Here is a 22720-nt window from a genome sequence, read left to right on the forward strand (position 1 = left end):
GGGGAGCTGCACAGCAATCTGTTACTCACTCACACCCCTGTGATGGCTAATCCTTTTCTCTAAGTCACACTGGCCAATCTAATTGCAGCCTGCTAACATCTAAGGCACAACCAAATCTTATCCATTTCTCTATGTAATCCCTCTGAAAGCCTTTCCTGAACTTCAACCTTTTCTGCTTTATCCACTGGTTTCTGAGATCCTGAATTATTTCCTTTCAACTCCATTTAATAAATAGCTGTGAAACCTTTTGCTGCCAGACTCCCTGCTTCATAACCTTCCTTAAGTCCTTTGTCCTGGCTTCCTTACCTGTCACATAAACTTTGAGTCTATCAGTTTTGAGCATAGTGCTAAAGAGGCTAAGGCCAAAGGTTAAATACCAGAAAAAGCTTATAAATTCGGGCACTCACAAACATTAAAGCGTGAAAAGTACCTTAAACAATGACTTAGTACAACCCTCTTATTTTACTGATGAGATCATTAAGGTCCGGAAAGATCAAGTTTTCATAGGAAAAAAACCAACCACTAAATATGGCCACAGAATGACCTTTAATCTTAGGCAATCATCTTGAAAATTCTTGTTTTTCTTATTTCCAGAAGTCAGGCAAGAATGTGGATTACATCACATAATCATTACCCTCTTGCAGGAGGCCAGGAAACCTCAAAGCCCTTTTGGGTTCTCTTTCTCTAATTACCAGTACCTTTCTCACTGGAGTATTTGTCTTAATCCTCAACTCCAACTAGCATTTCTTTATTTTGTCAACTGAGGAGGAGAAAAACCATATAAAGGTCTCAGACAGGACACAGAGTATAGTGGTGAGATGCAAGGATCCTAGAGACAGACAAGTTCAAGTCTCAGCTCTTAGTTACCTCCTGGCACTCTTACTTTGGGCAAATTTCTTAACCTCTCTAAGTTTTGTAATGAAAAACAGGGATAAACACCAGGTCCTGCCTTGTAGAGTTTTTCTGAGGGTTAGATGAGCAACACCAACCCAGTCTTCCCCATCACCATCTAGGACCTTATTTGGGACATGTGTCACAAGCCTAAACCCTCCCCTTCTTCATAGCGACTTCCTTCCTGGGTGGAAGAAACCTGGTCTCCTTTCCTGGTCAGTGACTTCAACTGGAAACACCTCGGTCCATGAGGTCAGAGATGTCCTAACAATATTGAACCTCAAAAGGGAAGAGATGAGGATCTCAATCCCTTTGATTTCTAAAAGTTTCTTGGCACCCTGTGTAAATATGCCTTCCCTCTTCCCACCCCACATACACCAACCAGCAATCCCTATCTACTAAGAACACAGAGAGGGGTTGCCATTGTCTGACCAAATAAAATCCTATTCCACCACTATAATACATCTGCATTTCATATATTTGTTCATCTTTATACTATATCTTTCCTATAACATGAATCATAAGTATTTGGTTCTACTGTATACTCAATTGCGTATTCTTTTTGTTGATTATAATGTAAGCATTTTCATATTGCTACATAAACAGGTAAGCTTGTTACTAAATTTCCACAATTCTGAGAAAAGCCATTAAGTGGTTCTTTCCAGAAAAACAAGGTCTGGTCCAAGCTGACCTGGTATTTCCAAAACCAGAAACACACTTTTTTGGGGACTAGCAGATGCAAAGTATTATATATAGAATGGATAAACTATATTGTATGGCACAAGGAACTACATTTAATATCCTATAATAAACCATAATGGAAAAGAATATGAAAAAAGAAACACTTTTAAATAGCAGTTATTCTTGCTATAAAACATTCCAATGTTTCTCCTCATTAGGCAATCCCACCAAAATGATAATAATATCATTTATTTTGTTACTATTCTGTCCTAAGCATTTTTGCAAGTGTTACTTCATTTATTCCTCATAATCTTATTAGATCAGTATGGTTATGCCCACTTTTCAAATAAGAAAATTGAGGTGCAGTGGATAAAGTATTCTGCAAAATGTCACTCAGCTAGCAGATGAAAGGGCTGTAATTCAAAACAGGTCTATGTGATTCTGTAACTCATGCCTATATCATCTTAATTTACAGAATTCTGCACAAACAAAATGTAAACCAAAGGGCTTAAAAGGCAACTGTGGCAGAAATTTTTAAACCTAAGACTGTTAAAGTCAGAGCTAGATGGTAGTTGTAGTGGTAAACTTATATTTTATTCAGAAACAGTTACAATAGGAGGAAAGAGATCTCAGTATAGAACTGGGCTCAATTCCAAAAACAGCATGCACAAGTGGGGATTTCTAGTCAAGAGTGGAGGTCAGGGGGTGGAAAATTACAGAAAGGATTACTTACATTATCTACAAGGGTGAGGGGAATTTCTGCCTAAAGTGACTTGATAGAACTCTTGCTGAAGGCAAGCCAAGGTGATCATATATCACCTGGGGGATGCTGGGGAATGTGGAATTTTCTATATTGAGGATGACCAGATATCAAGGGTAGGGGCCTCTCTTTAAACCAACTTAGCAAGATTCTTGCTGTGACTGGCTGATGCTGGCCCAACAAGGACAGACACCAAGGTCAAGGCCTAAAGGGTTCAAAGGATCCTAACTAAGGTTTGGTCAAGGAGAGACTTTGTCAAGACTCAGTCAGTGACTCTGAAGCTCAATAACTTCTTAGTGACAGGGAGGACTTAGAGCAGAAAGTCACATATAACGGGCCACACTTGCCACTGTCTATGAGCTGTTTGGTTACCTGGATTGTTAGACACCTTGCTTTGTGCTCCCACCAACAATTCAGTACAGTATTGGCTGAGACCACAGAATGGCACAGCCTATGAAAACTTTCCATGAGACATGCCATGTTCTAGTCTATGTTAAATCCAGTGACAAGCTGAAAGACACGTATAGAGTACAAAAATTGTCAAGGTGACCTTAATCCAGAGGCGCCATATTTTATAAGAAAATTTTAAGAGAAAAAGGCAGGCGAGTGGTTAAATAAGATTTGAGATAGATAGATAGGCAGAAAATTCAGCCATGAGAAAGAAGGAGATCCTACAATTTGCAACAACATGAATGGAACCTGAGGACATTATGCTAAGTGAGAAAAGTTAGAGAAAGATAAAAACTGTACAATATCACTGACATGTGCAATGTAGAAAAGCTGAACTTATAGAAAAAGAGAGTAGAATGGTGATTGCCAGGGGCTGGGGTGTGGCAGGAATAGAAGAGATGTTGATCAAAGGGACAAACTTGCAACTAGTAGATAAATAAGTCATAGAGATCTAATGCAGAGTATAGTGAATATAGACATTATTGTATTATAATCAGCAAACTCACTAAGAGACTCGATCTTAATTATTCCCACCACAAAAAAATGATAATTATGTGACATGATAGAGGTGCTAACTATCTCTACAGTGGCAATCATATAAGAATATACAAATCTATCATATCAACATCTTGTACACCTTAAATTTGCACAATGTTACCTGTCAAATATATTTCAATAAAAATACTTTTTCAAACCCAAAAAGAAGATAGGCAATATAAATGTATGTGTGTATACATATATATGTAGATATAGATATATATTTACACAAACATATATACAAACAGTTTACCCTTGAACAGCACGGGTTTGAACCACACAGGTCCACTTATATTTTCAATAAATATGTACTACCGTATTACATGATCCCTGGTTGGTTGAATCTGCAGATGCTGACCGCAGATACAGAGGGCTGACATTAAAGTGATACATGAAAGTGGCCCTGTTACCTCGGAGAGCTGAAGGGGTCTGGAGATCCTGTGACGGTGCTCTGGGCCAGAGACCTAAACAATCTAAACATTAAATAGTACAGCTGCCTCACATCCCTGGGAATTTCAGAATGACTGACACTTCTGAAGCTGTTCCAAATTTTGAAGAGATGTTTGTCAGTAGATTCACAGAAGATGACAAAGAGTACCAGGAATACCTGAAACGCCCTCCTGAGTCCCCTCCAATTGTTGAGGAATGGAATAGCAGAGCTGATGGGAACCAAAGAAAGAGAGGCAATAGGTTGCAAGATAACAGACAGTTTAGAGGTAGAGATAGCAGACGGGGGTGGCCAAGTGACAATCGATCCAATCAGTGGCATGGACGATCCTGGGGTAACAATTACCCACAGCACAGACAAGAACCTTACTACCCCCATCAATATGGACACTATGGTCACAACCAACGGCCTCCCTATGGCTACTACTGATAGAAATGTCAGTAGTTCTTAGTAAAACCATTTACTGTTAACATGACAAAAGTTTACGTTGTGTTTTCTGTTGGTCATAGTTTTACATCTGATTGTAGAGAGTGGACTGATTTTTTGGAACTTGAGACTTTTTAAAAAGGGTATAAAAGAGGGTATACATATTTTTATCGTTCTTGATCTATATTGCTAAATTTCTTTCAAAATAAATTTTAACCAAGTTGTAGGAAAAGTTTTGATTTTACTCAGCTCTTGCCAAAATTAAACACTGCCATTTTAAAATTATTTTTTATTCAATTAACGAATTTTTAATTTTAACTTAACTTTCTTTGATATGTACAGAGAATTAAAAAATCCATATTTACTTATTTTTCTATGAAGTACCTTGAGTTTCTTGGGTACAGAAACTATATCTTTTGGTTTTTCATATTCCTCGTATAATATAGTAGAAAGGGAGCAAGATTTGGAGCCTGAAGGCCTGGGTTCAAGTATCTGTTTTGTTACTTGTTCTGTGACCTTGGACAACTTATCCCCTCAGAGTCTCAGTTCTCTACTGTAAAACCGGATAATCAGTTCTACTTCATGGGGATTCCACATAAAATGACTGGTATATTCCAGGAGTCTAATATATATTAGTTCTTCCTACACATTATACATAAGGAGCTCTATACATTTTGTTGAATAAATAAGCTCATGCCTTTCTCACTTAATGACTGAATTGTTAGTCTTGTCAATTTGAGTACATTTTACACTATTTACTGAATATATTTTACTTACTAACATTTTAAGGAGTGTCATTACTTTGATCTACAAACATCTGGGTTCTTCTGTTTTATGCGGTCAAATCTCTTTTTGTGGTTTCTTGTATTAGGGTGGATATTTGATGCAACAAATAGGTGAGGCAAAGTCACCATAAGAAGCAAGCACACAAATGTATATGTCCAGTTATGTGTTACCTGTACCTCCCAAGGACACTGCCATTGTTGGAAAGCTCTTTGAAAAGTCTTTATTGGAATTTCTGCCAAGTACTACCTTCAGTGAGAGTATATGTATATACAACCAAAAGCTATTTGGAATATGTACCTAGGGGCTCAGATGGGTATCAACAGGAAGAATTCCAATTTGGATTAAAAAAAAAACAAAAGTGTTGCCACCATTAAAAAATGAGTTCCTTTTGTGTGATTCATAAAGTGGGGTCTGGAAGCAATTCTAAAAGAAGAAGTGAAGAACAGCAAAGAATTTCAGTTAACAACATGCTTTGTACGAATTAACACTGTAGCCACCAAAAAAACAGCTAAGGCCGTATTAGCTCACATTAACGTGAGTATAATTCCTAGAAGCAAGAAACTGATAACCACTCTCCTCTAGCTTGTCTGACCTTGAACAGCAGGGCTCAGCTCTGTGCAGAGCTCACTAAAGAGAACTGTAAATAAATAAGATTGTGTTCAGCTGTGTGCAAGCAAGACAGTAAAGGGACTCAAAAGTCATGCCACTGGATAAGAGAGGAGCAGAGAGAGGCAAATGATAGTAATACTGAGATATTTTAAAGGCTGTCACGTGGAAGGGAGATTTGATTTCTTCCCTGTGACTCCAGGAAGCTAAATCTGAGCGATGGGTAGAAGACATTAGATTTAGATTTCAGACCAATGTAAATCAGTTTTCCAAAGAGGCTTTATAAGTTATGAGTGCCCCATCAATACCACCCATTAGAGGTATTCAAGTACATTCAGTAGGCATTCAAATATTGAAATCGCTTCTACTAACAAGTGTCTCCTTCCACTGGCTAACATAGGTTAAATCAGTGCTTCTCAAACCAGAGTAAGTAACAGAATCCTCTGGATGGCTTGTTAAAACACAGATTCTGGACCTGACCTCAGGGTTTGATGCAGTAGATCTACAAAGAGACTTGAGAATTTGCATTTTTAACAAGTTCCCACTTGATGCTGTTGGTCAGGGGAATCACATTGAGAACGACTGGGTTAAACTAACACTTGGATACCTTAGAAATTCTAGCCTGAAATGAGGGCTTGGACTAGGTGACTTTTCTTTCAGTCCTACAACAATTATAAGACATTCAATATTAATTCATGTGACATAAGTTATAAGAGCAGTAGTAAAGGAGAATAAATACATTGAAGAGGGAAGACTTAAGCCAAAGATTGAAGGAGAAGTACAGCAGGAGAGGGATAAAGGAAGAGGAAGAATGTTCTAAGCAAGAACAACCTGAGCAAATGTAAAAGCGTTGAAGTTAGTATAGTGAGATAAATTTCTGTATATTAACTGATTATTTTTCCCCCAGTGTTTCATTCCCTCCACTCTCTTCACCTTTTCCCCCATACAGTCAGCAGGGCTGCTCTATGTGCCTTGTCTTGGGAAAAGTATGTAGCAACAAAGAGAAAGGAGTTTCCTTCTGGTTTTTTGACTTTCAAAAGTTCAGGCTCTTCTCTATTTACAATAGCCAGGACATGGAAGCAAACTAAGTGTCCATTGACAGACGAATGGATAAAGAAGATGTGGTACATATATACAATGGAATATTACTTAGCCATAAAAAGAAACAAAATTGAGTTATTTATAGTGAGATGGATGGACCTAGAGTCTGTCATACAAAGTGAAGTAAGTCAGAAAGAGAAAAACAAATACCATATGCTAACACATATATATGGAATCTAAAAAAAAAAAAAAGATTCTGAAGAACCTAGGGGCAGGGCAGGAATAAAGACGCAGATGTAGAGAATGGACTTGAGGACACGGGGAGGGGGAAGAGTAAGCTGGGATGAAGTGAGAAAGTGGCATGTACAGATATACACTACCAAATGTAAAATAGCTAGCTAGTGGGAAGGAGCGCATAGCACAGGGAGATCAGCTCGGTGCTTTGTGACCACCTTGAGGGGTGGGATAGAGGGTGGGAAGGAGACCTAAGTGGGAGGAGATATGGGGATATATGTATACATATAGCTGATTCACTTTGTTATAAAGCAGAAACTAACACACCATGGCAGAGCAATTATACTCCAATAAAGATGTTTAAAAAAAAAAAAAAGTTCAGGCTCTTAATAGAAAAGGGACTAGGCCAGGGAGAAAAGAACTGGAATGAGTGAGAGCAAATTGTCTCCACCGTAGATCTAGAAAATTATTATCTGGGCTCAGAGGGGGGAGGGAGATAAAGAAATACTGGTCCAAGGACTCCAAGGAAATATGGGCTCCCTACTTGATACCTTGGCTCACCTTAAGCCCCTGGGACTTTTATAGAGGAAAACTATGATTTTAATGAAAATGAGTTTTCATAGCCCTTCAGAAAAATGGCTTGAAATGGAAGTCAAGCTGTTAGAAAAACAGTCACATTATTTGCATACCTCGTGCCCTGAGATAAACACCTGCCACAAGACAGTGTTTGGGATGAAGAGGAGGCTAGCCTGCTTGGGGAGAATATGTTGGAAAGAGAATGAGAAATTAGGTTGGGTGAGCAAGGTGAGACCAGAATATAGTGGACTTTGAATGATGGAGAGTAGCTTCGATTTAAAGCAATGAGTTAATCTCCTGTGCTTAAAGCCAAACTGTTTGGCCTCTAGGGTCACCGTGAAGCCTGCTCAGATTTCTAGTACCCCATCCTCAAACTTCTTTTCCACAACTTAAGGAGAAGCCGGCACGTTTAGCATTCCTCACTTGGACACTAACAAACCATCCTCAGAAAGACTCTTTGCTGAAATTACTGAGAGGTCTCATCTCTTTAACACTCAAGGATTAGCCTTTCATTTGACATCTGGTGATACTTACCTGATGTGTTTCAGGATTATTTCAGTCAATTATTACCTAGTCATATTCATAAAAGTTTGTTATAAATTAACCTATATATTTTTAAGTGGCTGATCTTGTTTTGGTTGATGATAGATGAATTTTATAGATGGGTGATCTCACTGGAAATAAATGAATCTTATCTTTGAACAAAAAAACATGTATTATTTTTATATCTTCAAGGGAGTTCTCCCAACCATCAACTAGGTAATTCTCTAAACTATCCCAAGGATTTATCTGGCTATTGTGTGAAAAAAAATCAGTTCTTTGAACTTAATCTTCCACATGTACATACAAATGCAAGTGCTTAAACTCAACAACAAGAAAGTCAAGCAATCTGATTTTAAAATGGCCAAGAACTTGAATAGAAAGAAGAGATCCAGATGCCCAATAAGTGCATGGGAAGATGCTCTACATCATTAATCATTAGGGAAATGCAAATTAAAACCACATTGAGATACCACCTTATACCCATTAAGACAGCTACTATCCAAAAAATAGAAAATAGCAAGTGTTGGCAAGGATGTAGAGAAACTGGAATTCACTGTGCTCTTAGTGAGAATGTAAAATGGTGCAGCCAGTACAGAAAACAGCACAGCAGTTCATCAAAAGATTAGAAGTAGAATTACCATATGATCCAGCAATTCCACTTTTGGGTATATATTCAAAATAATTAAAATCAGTGACTTGAATAGGTTTTTGTACACCCATGTTTATAGCAGTATTATTCACAACAGCCAAAGGGTGAAAGTAACTCAAGTGTTCATCAACAGATGAATGAATAAACAAAAGGAAGTACATACACTGGAATAGTATTCAGTCTTAAAATGGAGGGAAATTCTGACACACACTACCATACAGATGAACCTTAAGACTATAATGCTAAGTAAAATATGCCTGTCACAAAAGGACAAATATGTATGATTTCACTCATATGAATTACCTAGAGTAGTCAAATTCATTGAGACAGAAAGTAGAATGGTGATTGCCAGGGGCTGAGGAGAGGATGAAAACTTCTGGAGACAGATGATAGTGATGGTTGCACAATAATATAAAGGTATTTTATGCCACTGAACTGTACACCTAAAAATGGTTAAGGTGTTAAAACACACACCCACATTTTAACTGGCAGTTGTGTTGTTAGTGAGGTTGCATATTCTTGTAATACGCATTTTGACTTTAGGGTGGTTAGTTCTTTTGCTCATTTTTTAATTGAAATTGCCATTTTGTTATGAATTTTCAAGATGCAATTATATAATAAAGATAAAACCCATTATCATATAAAAAAGTAAGTCCTTAATTTAGACGTTGTTGTAGGCAGAGAGATTACTAAAGGAATTGCAGACATTTATCAAAGGACTGCATCCTGAAATGTTAAATAGATTTTACCAAAAATCAAAACTTAAAAGTTTTAAAATCAGAGATCCTCAGTTTAAAAATCAGAGATCATCTTTCTTGTCTTGATGTAATTTAGCACCATTTTATAAAGTGCTGGTTGATCTTGAAAGTGCTGCATTTTATATTTTTTCTAGCAATGATAAAATGACATTAATAGATTAGCTATACCACTGCTGCAGATGTATAACAGTGGCTTGTTTTATAGGATATTGGATGAGGTGACTTCCATCTCACTACTCCGATCGTATAACTAGTAACCACTTTGTAAAATTGACTTTATCTTATCTTTGCCTTCCCCTCTGTGTATAAAACATTAATTTATTTGGTTTCCTAAAAGGAAGTTAAAAACATTATTCTGAGAATTGGCACTTGCTACCCACTCACCTGGCAATTGTAAAGAGGGAGAGAAGCTGAGGGAGAGAGCGAGAGGGAGGGTCTGAGGGAGGCAACCGTAACAAGAGTTAAACAGGATAGATAAAAATCTGAGAAGATCCATTTCTACAATTTTGGATTAAACTTTAAACTTTTTAAAGAATATAAAACATTTATATGGGAGCTAGAAATTAGGGTCTGTGCAGTAAGAGGGTAAAGAGGTTCAGAGTTGGCAATGTAACATAAAGCCCAGAAAAACAGTGGCCTTTCCATGTTCCTGAAATAAATTGCAAGCCAAACTGAATCTTGACTAGGTACTTTGAGCCAAGTAAAGCATCGGAGCGTACTCAGTGTCCTGCACCTCGTGTGTACCTCTGACAGGGCCAGGGCACAGTGCTTTCCCCAGAATGATCTTAGATTCATAGGAGCGACACATGCAACCTTCTGTCAACAAATAGAGCCATGAAAACAGCTTGGCCTCTATGTCCACTGGCCCACGTCCTCGAAAAAGTCAACACGAAACTGAAAGCAAATAAGCAGTATGCCCAAAAAATTAAGCAACAGGCTTTTGACACACTTTATGACTTTCCATATTCTGCATGTTTAAGAGAGGAATCTATGCTTGTTCATAAAGTGATAATTCATTGTTTTCCAACAGTAAAAGATCATTTTTAAAACATGCTCATTTAATTGAATATTGACGATCTTTAAAATATGTAATGATATGGAAAGATTTTTGATATACTGTCAAGTGCAAAAGATTGTTACAAACCAATGGAAATTGTTAATTGTATCTTTTTGAAAAGGTGAAACCATGACTCTCATAAGATATAAAATATACACTTGTCAAAGATTTTTATTTAATTCATTATTATAAAATGAGGGAACTAGGCAAGTGTTTCAACCAATTCAAAGGAGAAATTAGAGAACCACAAATTTACATAGGGTGAATGAACATTGAGATAAATTTACAAATGGACACAAAACTGGCTTTTTCCTAGTGATGAGTAGTGGGAATGGTCTCTCCACTGTACAAAATTCATTTGCAAATCTATAGACAAGAATTATTTGCATTTGTAATAATTTGTCAGCTATCTTAAAAACTATAGACTTGAAAAATATCCTAATCAAAGACAAAGATTCATATAACAATGTTGCAATACTTTTTTTTCATTGTTATCTTCCTAAGGAGACTTTTTAGACATTTTTACCTAACTTTCTCCTCCCCAAAATTAAATATTAAAAAATAAGATTTTGTTGGGTAGAATTGAACTTTGGAGAGCCACAAATATTGTAAGAGCTAAGGGTTTTTTTCCACCCCTAAAGAACCAATATTTTCCCCCTTTGGGGCAATTAAATATCCATGCTCTATAGGACAGACAATCCCCAGAGGCTCCAAGATTTGAAAGGATATCTAGTAATCTCTTTATGATGTCATTTTTAAAAACCACCATATACATACATATATATATGTTATATGTTACATATACATTATTATACATATTACATATATACGGGCTTAAAGGATAGTGTATACAGAGGTCAGCAAATTATAGCCTGCAGGTCAAATCCAACCAGCCTGTTTCTGCAAATAAAGTTTTATAGGAACACAGTTACAAACATTGTCTACAGATTTTCTTGTCTTCTATTGCCTACATCTGCTTTCACACCACAACAGCAGAGTTGAGTGGTTGGGATAGAGAATGCAAGGTCCAATGTGCCTCAAATATTTACTATTTGTTTATACAAAAAGTTTGCCACCCTTTGGTTCACACTAAATTGTTGATAGTAATTATCTTTGCTTAATGGGATAATAAATTTTTCTTTCAAAGAAATCTATATTTCCTACAAATGTTTTACTTACTGATATGACAAAACTTTTAAAAATTATTACATGTCAATTGTGTATAAAGCACTTGAATAGAAGTATAAGGCAGGGTTCCCACCTTTTACAAAGCTTCTAATCTAATGTTGTTGAAGTAAATTGGTGGGCTTGCTATAGGAGGGTTGTTGCATACTTCTACTGAAATAAGCTAAAAATAGAAGTAGGTAGGGACAGCTAGAGGGAAAAAGGTAATATTAGTAAACATGAGCTGGGTCAATGTAAATTTTTAGGTTAACTTTTGGCCTTCAGAGCCTTAATTATTAACGGCAAAGCAGATTTAATAGTCCACTGTGACTGGAGTATCTACTTCAAATTATTATAAAAATAAACATAAAAGAATGTGCTTGCTATAAATATCTAGAGAATATTATCTCTCCAGATTTTAGAATCACTGAAGTCATGAAATGCAAGGTTATCTTTAAAGCCACTATGAGAAGATATGTAATATTTCAGAACTTAAGCTGCCCTGATTTACATACATCTCTAATCTTTTCCTATCCAAGTTTTCAGATATTGTAACTTATCGGAGCACCTCAAGGTAATATGTGCCATTCCATTCAGTTCATTCTTTGCAGGTTCCAGAAAAAGGGGTCTCTTTAATACCTGAATGATATCTTAGTTACCTTAGAAACTGTTCTTTGTAATATAGGACTCTTGAATACAGAAAACCATTAAGACCCCCCAGAATGATTTTTTCTCACTGCTCAATTCTAAGAATTTGAGGACAGGGCTGCTCCAATCCAGTATGCTCCCAGAATAAGAATTTTACCTTTTGGTAAGATAAATAGGTAGATAAGTTAATGAGTCTTTTGGGGGGAAATAATTTTTTTGGTTTAAAAATTTCCAGGAAGTAACTCCAAGATCATTAATATAAATCCAAATCAATTCAACAATCATTTGAACACCTAACATAGCAGCCTTTCCCAATCAAGTTGTCATGATACACTAATGTGTTCCAATGAATTGTGAGGTGTGTTTCCAGTAATCTATCACTAGTAAACGTTAAAGTACTGAAGTTTACAAATTATTTACTTTTTTTTCCCCCAGAAATAAAAATGGGTGCAAGGTGATCTTGATAACAACCACTCTCATTCACCTGCCTTCTAATATGCGCTACTGATGAGTAAGAAAGAAGACACTGAGGCCAGTGACACAGACACTCCCATCGGAAGTGTCTGGCATGTGAACGATGTCTGTCATTTGTACCACGGAGTAAAAATGGGACTTAAACTTGTAGCCCAAAGGAGAGCATCAATGGGGGAAAAGAAAAAAAGGGGGGAGGAAGAGGAGGAAGACCGAAGGCGGTGGAAAAGGAAAAGAGAAACAATTTGAAGAATAAGAAAGAAGGAGGAGAGCTCAGAAGAAACAAAGAATAATCAAAGAACAGGAGAGAGTGGCTTCATGGAAACCAAGAGGACAAAGTCTTGAAAAGGGGGGTGTGGTGGGCAGTGTCAACTGCTGCTGAGAAATTAAGTTACGCTGGTGACGTGAGCCAATTAAATGTCCCTGAAAACCTCGGTAAAAGCAGAGGCCTGACATTAAACACTGAATTGAAGAAAGAGTTAAAGGAGAGGAAATAGAAGGATTTCTAGACTCTACTTATTGATGCTTGGCCCTGCTGGGAAAGAGAAAGATAGGTTGGTAGTTAGAGAGGGCCCTGGATCAAGGCAGGCACTTCTAAGGACTGGAGAGACATGAACATGTGTATGGGCTCCAAACATAAAGAGGAAGAGGTTGAAAATGTCAGACAGAGAGAGAGAGGAAATAATCCATAGAACAAGGTTCTGTTCCCAGAAAGGACAGAGGGGGTAGGATCGTGAGTAAGGATTGATCTTGAGCAGGAAGAGGCACTCTCTTCCTCATAAGCTGGAGGAGAGGATGTAAGCATGAGTACATGTGGAGGTCAGCTTGCTGCGGATAGAAAGCCAAAGGGATTCACATCCAGCTTTCCCAGCCCTGCTTTCTCATTATAGGAGGGTCATGATCATCAGCTGGGGAAGGGGTCAGGGTGCAACATGATGGCTGTTGTAGAAAGTGGGGGAGGAGGATGAACAGAAACAGGTAAAATCATTGCTCAGGGGGGCCTGAGGCTGAGAGGGGAGAGCCTGAAAGAAAAAAGGGTCACAGGCACAACCTTAGGGAATGTACACATTTTCCAGAAGAAAGGAAAGAGGAACCAGCAAAGACGTCAGAGAGGGCCTGGCCATAGAATTGGGAAGAAAACGGCATTGCCACAGAAGCCATGGTGAGGAACACTTAAAAGCCTAGACAGAGAAAACATGGAGTTGATCAATAGAATCCAAAACTACAGAGAGCTTTGGATGATAAATACAGAGAAAAGAAAGTCATTCACAACTAAAAGCTTTCTATAATGGTAAAGATTAAACAGACTTAATGGAGTAGTAGTAAGGAGTTGAAGACAGTCATGGGAACATTTTTTACCTTTTCAAGAATTTTAGAAATTAATCAACTGTGAGATAGGGGTTACAGTTTGAGGAGATGGTAGTGTTGGGGTATTTTTTATGTGAGAGAAAACCGAACATATATGTGTATGTCTGTGTGTATATATGTTTGTGTGTGTGTGTGTAAGTGTGTGTGTTGGGTGTCACTGTAGCTGAACAACTCAGCTAGCTGATATATAGGGTTATTGCAGGAATGAAATGAAAGCACTGTTTGAACTGAAAAGTACCATATTAATATTTGGTATTATTTTCATCATACACAAATTCTCATTTTTTGAATGTAAGAAAGATCATTCTTATATTTCCTGGTATTCAAAAGTCCACTAGTGTTTTATATGAATGCAGTAATAAATCAGTAAACTTTACCTTCAGGGTCTCTCCTTGTAGCCACTAAAATTCTTGACAGCTCTGATGAAATCCCCAGACAAATTGAAAACAGTAGTTGGCATCTCAGAAGCTGAACAGGAAAAATGGGAAAATTACGTTAAACTGATTTCTGTGGTCCTTATACACCTGCAAATTATAGGGACAAAATATGACTTTGGGAATTAGCTTGACTTTCTGCCTTAAGATCCGTTGTTAATTTAGTGAAACACATATTTCTGCTGGGCAAGACCAAGGTAAGGCTTAGGTCAAGTTATAAACCCAAGCCTTTTATCACACTGTGACAGCAGGAAAAATCACGTCTGAAAAATGTCATTATCAGGAAAAAACAGTGTGTTTTGCTTTGGGCTCTTTGACTTGAGGTCTTCTTCACATTTTAAAAACCACTAAGGAGCTAAAAGGTTTGTAGCTAATAGCCAGTAAAGTAATTAAATTGTAGATAGGCCAAAAATTTTCAAATCCTTTAATCAGTAGGATTGCATTACACTCTATGATTTTGTCTCAGTATTTTTGTAAGAGCAGATTCTCATACTCTTGATATGAAATCAGTGGGCCTTTATAACAGGGAGATCTTCCTGTTTTGCTGTCATTTTAAATATTTGAGAGCAAGTCATTGAACCTATCTGAATCTCAGTTTCTTCATATACAAAAGGTAAATAATAAGAATTATAAATCTGAACATTCACACTCTTTTTGGGCACAATAGGCAATGGACATTTCACCCTCATCTTCACAGAGCTTTGTATATTCAAAAAGCAATATTACTAAAATAGCATTTCCATCTCTTAAGCACTGAAAAACCTTGGCGCTTTAGCTGTGGATCTGAAACAGAGAATCTGTGGAAAAGCTGTAATTACAACCCAGGCCATGGACAGGTGAGACAGGATACACTAAGACTCTTTAATGTTGGTCACTTTAGGTGAAGGAGGGGACAAGGTAGCAGTTGGCAGATTTGAACATTATTATTATTATTATTATTTTTTTTTTTTTTTGCGGTACGTGGGCCTCTCACTGTTGTGGCCTCTCCCATTGCGGAGCACAGGCTCCGGATGCGCAGGCTCAGTGGCCATGGCTCACGGGCCCAGTCGCTCCGCGGCATGTGGGATCTTCCCAGACCGGGGCACGAACCCCTGTCTCCTGCATCGGCAGGTGGACTCTCAACCACCGCGCCACCAGGGAAGCCCCTTGAACATTATTTTAATGCATACGTCATCACCCTGAAATGTGTTGTATTTTGTAAGTGTTGGAAGGGTTTTTCTAAATATTTTTAAATAAATTTAAATAGTCTGTATCTCTTTACTCTTTTTAGTAAAAGTTAATATAGTTAGTTAAGTATACATTTTAGGAAGCATAAATGAAGATAACTTTATATAAACCCATATTAGTTTAAGTGAGGCAGCTTCAAATTGGAAAACTTTTATAAAACTATCAAATGTAGTACTTGGCTATCACACATTTCTTCACATCTAGTGAATTTCCTGGGCTGTCACCAAGAAATCTAGTCTGAGTGAAAAGATGCTTAGTAAGGCACAAGAACAATCTTTCATGCCAGTCTTACATAAAAATCGCATTGGCAGCAAATCTTCCAAGGCTTCCTTGTCAAATGCTTCTATCTGCTAAAGACATGAACAGTGCAGCGAACTGCTGGATGAAGAGTGAGTCACGGGTAAGACCTGCCACCCGCGTTATCCTCAAGGTAAGTGCATGTCATGAGACAAGGCCACAAAGGCCTAAAATAGTCTGAGCCTGTCACTTAGTACCCAAAATAATTACTCAAGAAATAGCTCTCTCTAAAGGGACAAATTACCCCATCAGCATAAAATGACACTGTCATGAGATTATCAGATAATGCCTTTTTTTTAAATTTCCTGGTGATCACCCTGACATGAAAATTATAAATTAAAATTACATCAGCTAATGGAAGCCAAGAATTGTTTTCTAAAATCTCTTCTCAGTTCTAGTCTAGGTTTGAAGTCACCCTCTCAGAAAGACCACAGCAGGAGCTGGTCAAGAGAATCCAGGGGAATCAACTGCCAGGTAAATTGAAAAACAAATACCTTAGAAAGACCAGACAGACTGCAGGCTCCCTGTGGGGAGAGGCAAGAGAAGCAGGTCCACAGTCCACTTGCACGTCTCGTGCACGTGCCCACTGGAGACGTGTCCAGTCACAGGGCACGTGACAGGGATGACAGAATGCCAAACTTTAAACATTGGTCAGGATCGGCCAGAGCTGAAGTTTGTCAGGTGTATCCGTTTCCTAGAGCTGTCATAACAAATTACAACAAACTGGGTGGCCTAAACAGCAGAAAGGTATTGCCTCACTGCTCTGGGGGCTCGAAGTCTGAAATTAAGGTGTCAGTAGGGTTGGTTCCTTCTGGAGGCTCTGAGAGAGAATCTGTTCTAGGCCTCTCTCCTAGCTTCTGGAGGTGACCAGCAACACTTGGTGCTCCTTGGATTGCAGCTGCCTCACTCCAATCCCTGCTCCCACTGTCACATGATGTTCTCTCCCTGTCTGTGTCCAAGTCCAAGTTTCCCTCTTCTTACAAGGACACCAGGCACTGAATTAGCTTCCACCCCAACCCTGTATGACCTCATCTTAACTTGGCTACATCTGAAAAAACACTATTTCTAATTAAGATTACATTCACAGGTACCTGGGGACTTGAACATATATTCTGGGGGACACGACTCAACCCACAGCACCAGGTCTTTCAGAAGCACCCTTGCTATCTATTACCAGTAAGATCTGGGACTTTGTGGCACAATGTGAGCAAAACATAAAATGTTAAAGCTCAAAGCAACCTCAGAAATCACCACACTGGACCATCTGATTTTATCGATGATTAACAGATCTTTCTAAAGCAGCAATTTGCAACCAACCAACTGCAGTTTTGAGGCCCAGGGTACAATCAGTTGTGAATGAGGGGGCAGTAAACGTATTAATAAAAAGTACTAAACAGTGAAGATGATTCACTTTTTTTATACACAAGGATTGATTAAAGGCGTGTCCATAATCCTCTCAAATTCACTTGCATTTCTTCTACAGGAGAGAAACTGGGGTGAATACGGAGAGATACAGCAAGGGGCTCTAAGAGCTGTCCATAACCTGCAACCCATCTCACTTCTGCCTCCAAGGAAGTATGTCAAGCACGAGAATGTCATTCAGGTGTTTACCTCAGCACAGAAAAGGCTGAAGATTTGCATCCTACAGAACTACTTTGCCAGGCAAAGACTGCGATATACCCGTGTACCTCCTAGATTCTAGACATATGCAGAATTGCAGTAGAGGGTTTCAAAGGACAATTTTATCCCACCCCTTTATCTGTTCTTATTTATTGTTTTTACCTTCTTAGATATACTAATCCTTGAGCCTGCTCTAAAAAGTAGGGGAATGGTGAAGCAACAGAAAGGAGGATTTGAGAGAAATAAGCAAATGGCCCAGTAGAGCACAACCTCAAACCAGGAGGCTTGAGGCCAGGGCAGGCTGCAATGGAGCGCAAAGAAAATATGTAAGAGGCAGAATCAAAGGAAGATTTTCCCATGCTCTACTGAAGACCTATCCAGACACAAAATGACTGTCCCCAGTTCTCTCTCTTTCAGCAGGAGGAAAAGATACATGTCATTGCATCTTCACAGTCTAAAGCATTGGTGTTATCCTCACTTCACAGATGAGGAAATTAAGGATCAGTGTATCTGAGTATCTTGGCCATTGTTACACTGCTATTCCCTGACAGAACTACAATGAAACCTAGGACTCTCTGATCCAACGCAGCACTGCTCAAGAAGAAAAGCAGAAAGAAGGTTGAAGTTATCATTTCAGATTGTTTCTTGGAAGTAACATTCACATGCTTTTTGGATATAAAAATTTTCTTTAAAAATAGGATAGATGAAAAAATATGATTTGGGTGCTGCTTCTGACTGTCTTGAAACTCTGTATAAGATGACAACAGCACAGAGAAATGAAGAAAACTATCTTTGGGTTAGTTTAATGGGAGGTGGGAGGCTGAAAAAGTCATGGGGCTTCACTGACATTCAAGACTAAACTATTTTAAAGTAACAGAACATAACCAGATAAAAGATGCATTCTTTATTTTCACATTTTATTTTATTCATCTTAAGGTCAAGGCTACAGAACCCTGGTCCCAGCTGGGGTTAGGGTCTGAGCTTTCAGCAGACCAGAACTCTGATGTTGTTTTTTTCCATACAGCACTGGTGCACAGTGAGTGCTTGTCCAGATTCAAGTATTTTTCTACAGCATTATCCCCCAAAAAGAAGATGGTTTGGAGGATGATGAAAGGTTCAACATGCATAAGGCAGCTGCTATCTATGGACAACTATAAATAAAACATTCCTATCCATTACTCTTGTCTCAGTGTGGGTCACCTGATTAGAGTTGGATAACAACTCACCCATAACAGATGACTAACACATTCCTGGGCCTGTACGCCAATTATGTTGGCATACTTCCTTGCCTCTTGCCTTCTCTGTCATGAAGTGTCTCTCTCACCTAAATTCACCCAAAGTGGCAAGTCATCTTTGTCTTCTTTTCAATTCATCAACTCAATGGCCATATTCATACCTAATCCTGGATTCCAGACTTATTTTATGCTGGATGGTCTCACAAGCATCTCACAGGCAGTATGACAGGATGATAAGAAATGCATCAGATTGATCTGGATTCGAGTCCCAGCTCTATCTCTTGCTTGTAATAAGACTTCGGTTGCAGACTCTTCTCTAAGCTTCAGTTTCACATCTATAGGATGGGAAAAATCAGTACCTGGCTCATGCTAAGTGCTCAATAAATAAATATTATAAAATATAAAACTGAACTCACTATCTCCACCTGCAAATCTCTATCTTTCACCTAGTCCCATCCCCCTAGACTCATTTTTTTCCATCTATATTACATCCAATGGGTCATTTAGTTCCACTTATAACTGGGTTTTTTTAAGGCTTTCTGGAACAATTTTAGATTTTCAGCAAAGTTGAGAGGAAGGTAGGGAGATTTCCCATACACTGCCTTTCCCCTCACATGCACAGCCTTTCCCATCATCAATATCCACCACTAGAGTGGTACATTTGTTACAACTGATGAACATACATGGACACACCACAATCACCCAAAGTCCATAGTTTACATTACAGTTCTCTTTGTTGCTGCACATTCTACATGTTTGGACAAATGTATGACAACATGTATCCATAATTACAGTATCATACAAAGTATTTTCACTGCCCTAAAAATCCTCTGTGCTTCACCTATTCATCCCTTCCCCTGGGAACCACTGATCTTTTTCCTGTGTCCATAGTTTTGTCTTTTCCAGAATGTCATATTGTTGGAATCATCCAGTATGTAGCCTTTTCAGACCGGCTTCTTTCACTTAGTAATATGCATTTACGTTTCTTCCTTGCCTTTTCATGGCTTGATAGCATATTTCTTTTTACCACTGAATAATATTCTATTGTCTGGGTGTACCTCAGTTTATTTATCCATTCACCTACTGAAAGACATCTTGGTTACTTCCAAGTTTTAGCAATTATGAATAAAGGTGCTATAACATGCAGGTTTTTGTGTGGACATAAGTTTTCAACTCCTTTGGATAAATACCAAGGAATGCAACCGGTGGGTTGTATGGTAAGAGTATATTTAGTTCTGTAAGAAAGTGTCAAATTGTCTTCCAAAGTGGCTGTATCTTTTTTTTTTTTTTTTTTTTTTGCGGTACGTGGACCTCTCACTGTTGTGGCCTCTCCCGTTGCGGAGCACAGGCTCCGGACGCGCAGACTCAGCAGCCATGGCTTATGGGCCCAGCCGCTCCGCAGCATGTGGGATCTTCCCGGACCAGGGCACGAACCCGCATCCCCTGCATCGGCAGGCGGACTCTCAACCACTGTGCCACCAGGGAAGCCCCGGCTGTACCATTTTGCATTCTCACCAGCAATGAATGAGTGTTCCTATTGCTCCACATCCTCCTTAGTATTGGGTGCTATCAGAGTTGCAGATTTTGGCCATTCTAATAGATGTGCTGTGGTATCTTATTGTTGACTTAATTTGCACATCCCTGATTACATATGATATGGAACATCTTTTCATATGAGGTTTTGGCCCATATTTTTATTGGGTTGTTTGTTTTCTTATTGTTGAGTTTTAAGATTTCTTTGTATATTTGAGATAACAGTTCTTTAACAGATGTGTCTTTTGCAAATATTTTCTCCTAGTCTGTGGCTTGTCTTCTCATTCTCTTGATGGTTTTTTTTTTTAGCATATAGAAAGAGAATTATATGTAATTATAAATTTTTTCCCAAAATAAATTCTGGCAAACTGAATAGTGTAACAGAGGAAAGACCTATCTGTAAAAAAGAGGTGAGGTAGAAAACAAGATATATTGTCTAAGGGTTTAATTGCTGTATTTGAAGTCTCAAATATAGCAAGGTCAAAAAATAAGATTTTATTTCCATTACAAGAAAATTTATCATGATTTTTCTTAATACCTTGAGAAATGTTCTCCCTAATGCCTTAGACGTGACCAGTGCCAAGTTGTAAAATGCGTCATATGGCCTTGGAAAAAGGTACCTGGATAAAGTGTTCCAGGTAAATAGCAGCACTGAGGGAAAAAAAAAAAAAAAACTTCATGGGAAAAAGATAAAGAACAATCTGTACCTTTACCCTGCTTACCTAAGCAGCTCTAGAGTAACATGACTAAAAGTATCCATTCTAGGGCCAGTCCCAGCTCTTCCTCAAGGCTGTGACCTTGAGCAAGTTACTCTGTGTCTTGGTTTCCTCACCTATAAAATGAGTACAATAGCAGTAACTAGGGCTGTTTTAAGGACAAAGTTAATAGATATAAAGCTCTTAGAAGAGTTCCTGGCACATAGTAAGCAATCAGTAAATACTAGCTGTCATTTTTATAGTGCTATTTGTGAGGCTCAAATGAAACATTTGTAATCTTTAAAAGCTATACAAATTGATATTATTATGCCAAAAATAAAGAGGAAAATGATATCTCCTTTAAATCAGATTATTTGGTACTTGACAAGGGTTTATGGGGCTCTTCTGACATGATTGCTTAAATTTGAACTCAGCTATGGAAGATAAACACTGCTCTTTGAAGTTCAGGTAACAGCATTTTTAAAATATTTTAAATCGTTTAACTCTTATTAGTCAAATTTTGTATAGACTCATTATTTTGGAATCTTGGAGTCTTTCTAAATATTCTCTAAATTCACTGCATTTGAGTAAAAAACACATTAGACTGGTAACAGGAGTCTAGGGTTCAAATTCCAGCTCTGCTATGAACATGCCGAATGTTGAATGTTGTTTAGGTAAATCACTCAGCCCCTCAAAGTCCCAGTCTCCTCATACATAAAATTACCAGGTAAGAGCAGGTAATCTCTAAGGTCATATCCAATTACAAAATTCCATGAGTTTTAGGTTATGATAAGCAACACTACCTTTGTTTTGGCAGGAAGAGGCAGGGATAGCTTTTGAAGACTGGCCTTAAGTCAGATATTTGGAATTTCAAACAAAAAAATACCATCCTCCTGACTCCCAGGCTGGAATCCCAGACCAGTGAATCTTAAACTTTCCAAATCAAAATGCCATAGAATTCCTCTACTGTGTAAAAATATTGAAAATAAAGACAACTGAAGAAAAATAAACTCTACAATTCTTAGCAAGTTGACGCCACCTGAAAATACTTTTTCAGTTTTAATCTCTTTCAGGCAAAAATACCTCTTGTAGCTTGGTGGAGACAAAGATCAAAAATGTTTCCAGGGGCTTCCCTGGTAGCGCAGTGATTGAGAGTCCGCCTGCCGACACGGGTTCGTGCCCCGGTCCAGGAAGATCCCACATGCCGCAGAGCGGCTGGGCCCGTGAGCCATGGCCGCTGAGCCTGCGCGTCCGGAGCCTGTGCTCTGCAACGGGAGAGTCCACAACAGTGAGAAGCCCGCATACCGCAAAAGAAAAAAAAAAAAAGTAAATAAGGTAATCACATTAAAAACCCTACAAGGCTTTTTTTTTTAAAAAAAAAAAAACACCCTACAAGGCTTTTTAAAAGTAGAAATTAAAAGACTTTCTAAAAGTTTATATGAAAATGAGAATGACTAAAAATAGTCAAAACAATCTTTAAAAAGAAAAACAAAATTGAAGTACATATGCTACCTAATTTCAAGATTTACTATAAGCTACAGTAACTAAGATGGTATAATATTAATATACAGATATTCAAATAGAT

The 22720-nt window shown here is 38.1% G+C and overlaps 2 protein-coding genes across 3 annotated transcripts in view; one reads left to right on the plus strand and one right to left on the minus strand.

Moving 5' to 3' along the window:
- HMCN1 (hemicentin 1) overlaps positions 1 to 22720 on the minus strand; it is a 755474-nt gene that overhangs the window by 694690 nt on the left and 38064 nt on the right. Inside the window, exon 2 of one of the 2 annotated variants that reach the window (XM_060091136.1) lies at positions 14472 to 14562. The exons of the other annotated variant lie outside the window; for it this stretch is intronic. The gene's annotated coding sequence lies outside the window, so the exon portion shown is untranslated. The remainder of the gene's footprint in view (positions 1 to 14471; positions 14563 to 22720) is intronic. 2 annotated transcript variants of the gene reach the window in all.
- Positions 3831 to 4196, plus strand: LOC132483234 (RNA guanine-N7 methyltransferase-activating subunit-like protein). Its single transcript, XM_060088504.1, has one exon. It carries the CDS (start codon positions 3840 to 3842, stop codon positions 4194 to 4196), a length of 357 nt encoding a protein of 118 aa, XP_059944487.1. The 5' UTR covers positions 3831 to 3839.

This window comes from Mesoplodon densirostris, chromosome 2 (genome assembly GCF_025265405.1).
Source record: "Mesoplodon densirostris isolate mMesDen1 chromosome 2, mMesDen1 primary haplotype, whole genome shotgun sequence".
Taxonomy (NCBI): Eukaryota; Metazoa; Chordata; class Mammalia; order Artiodactyla; family Ziphiidae; genus Mesoplodon; species Mesoplodon densirostris.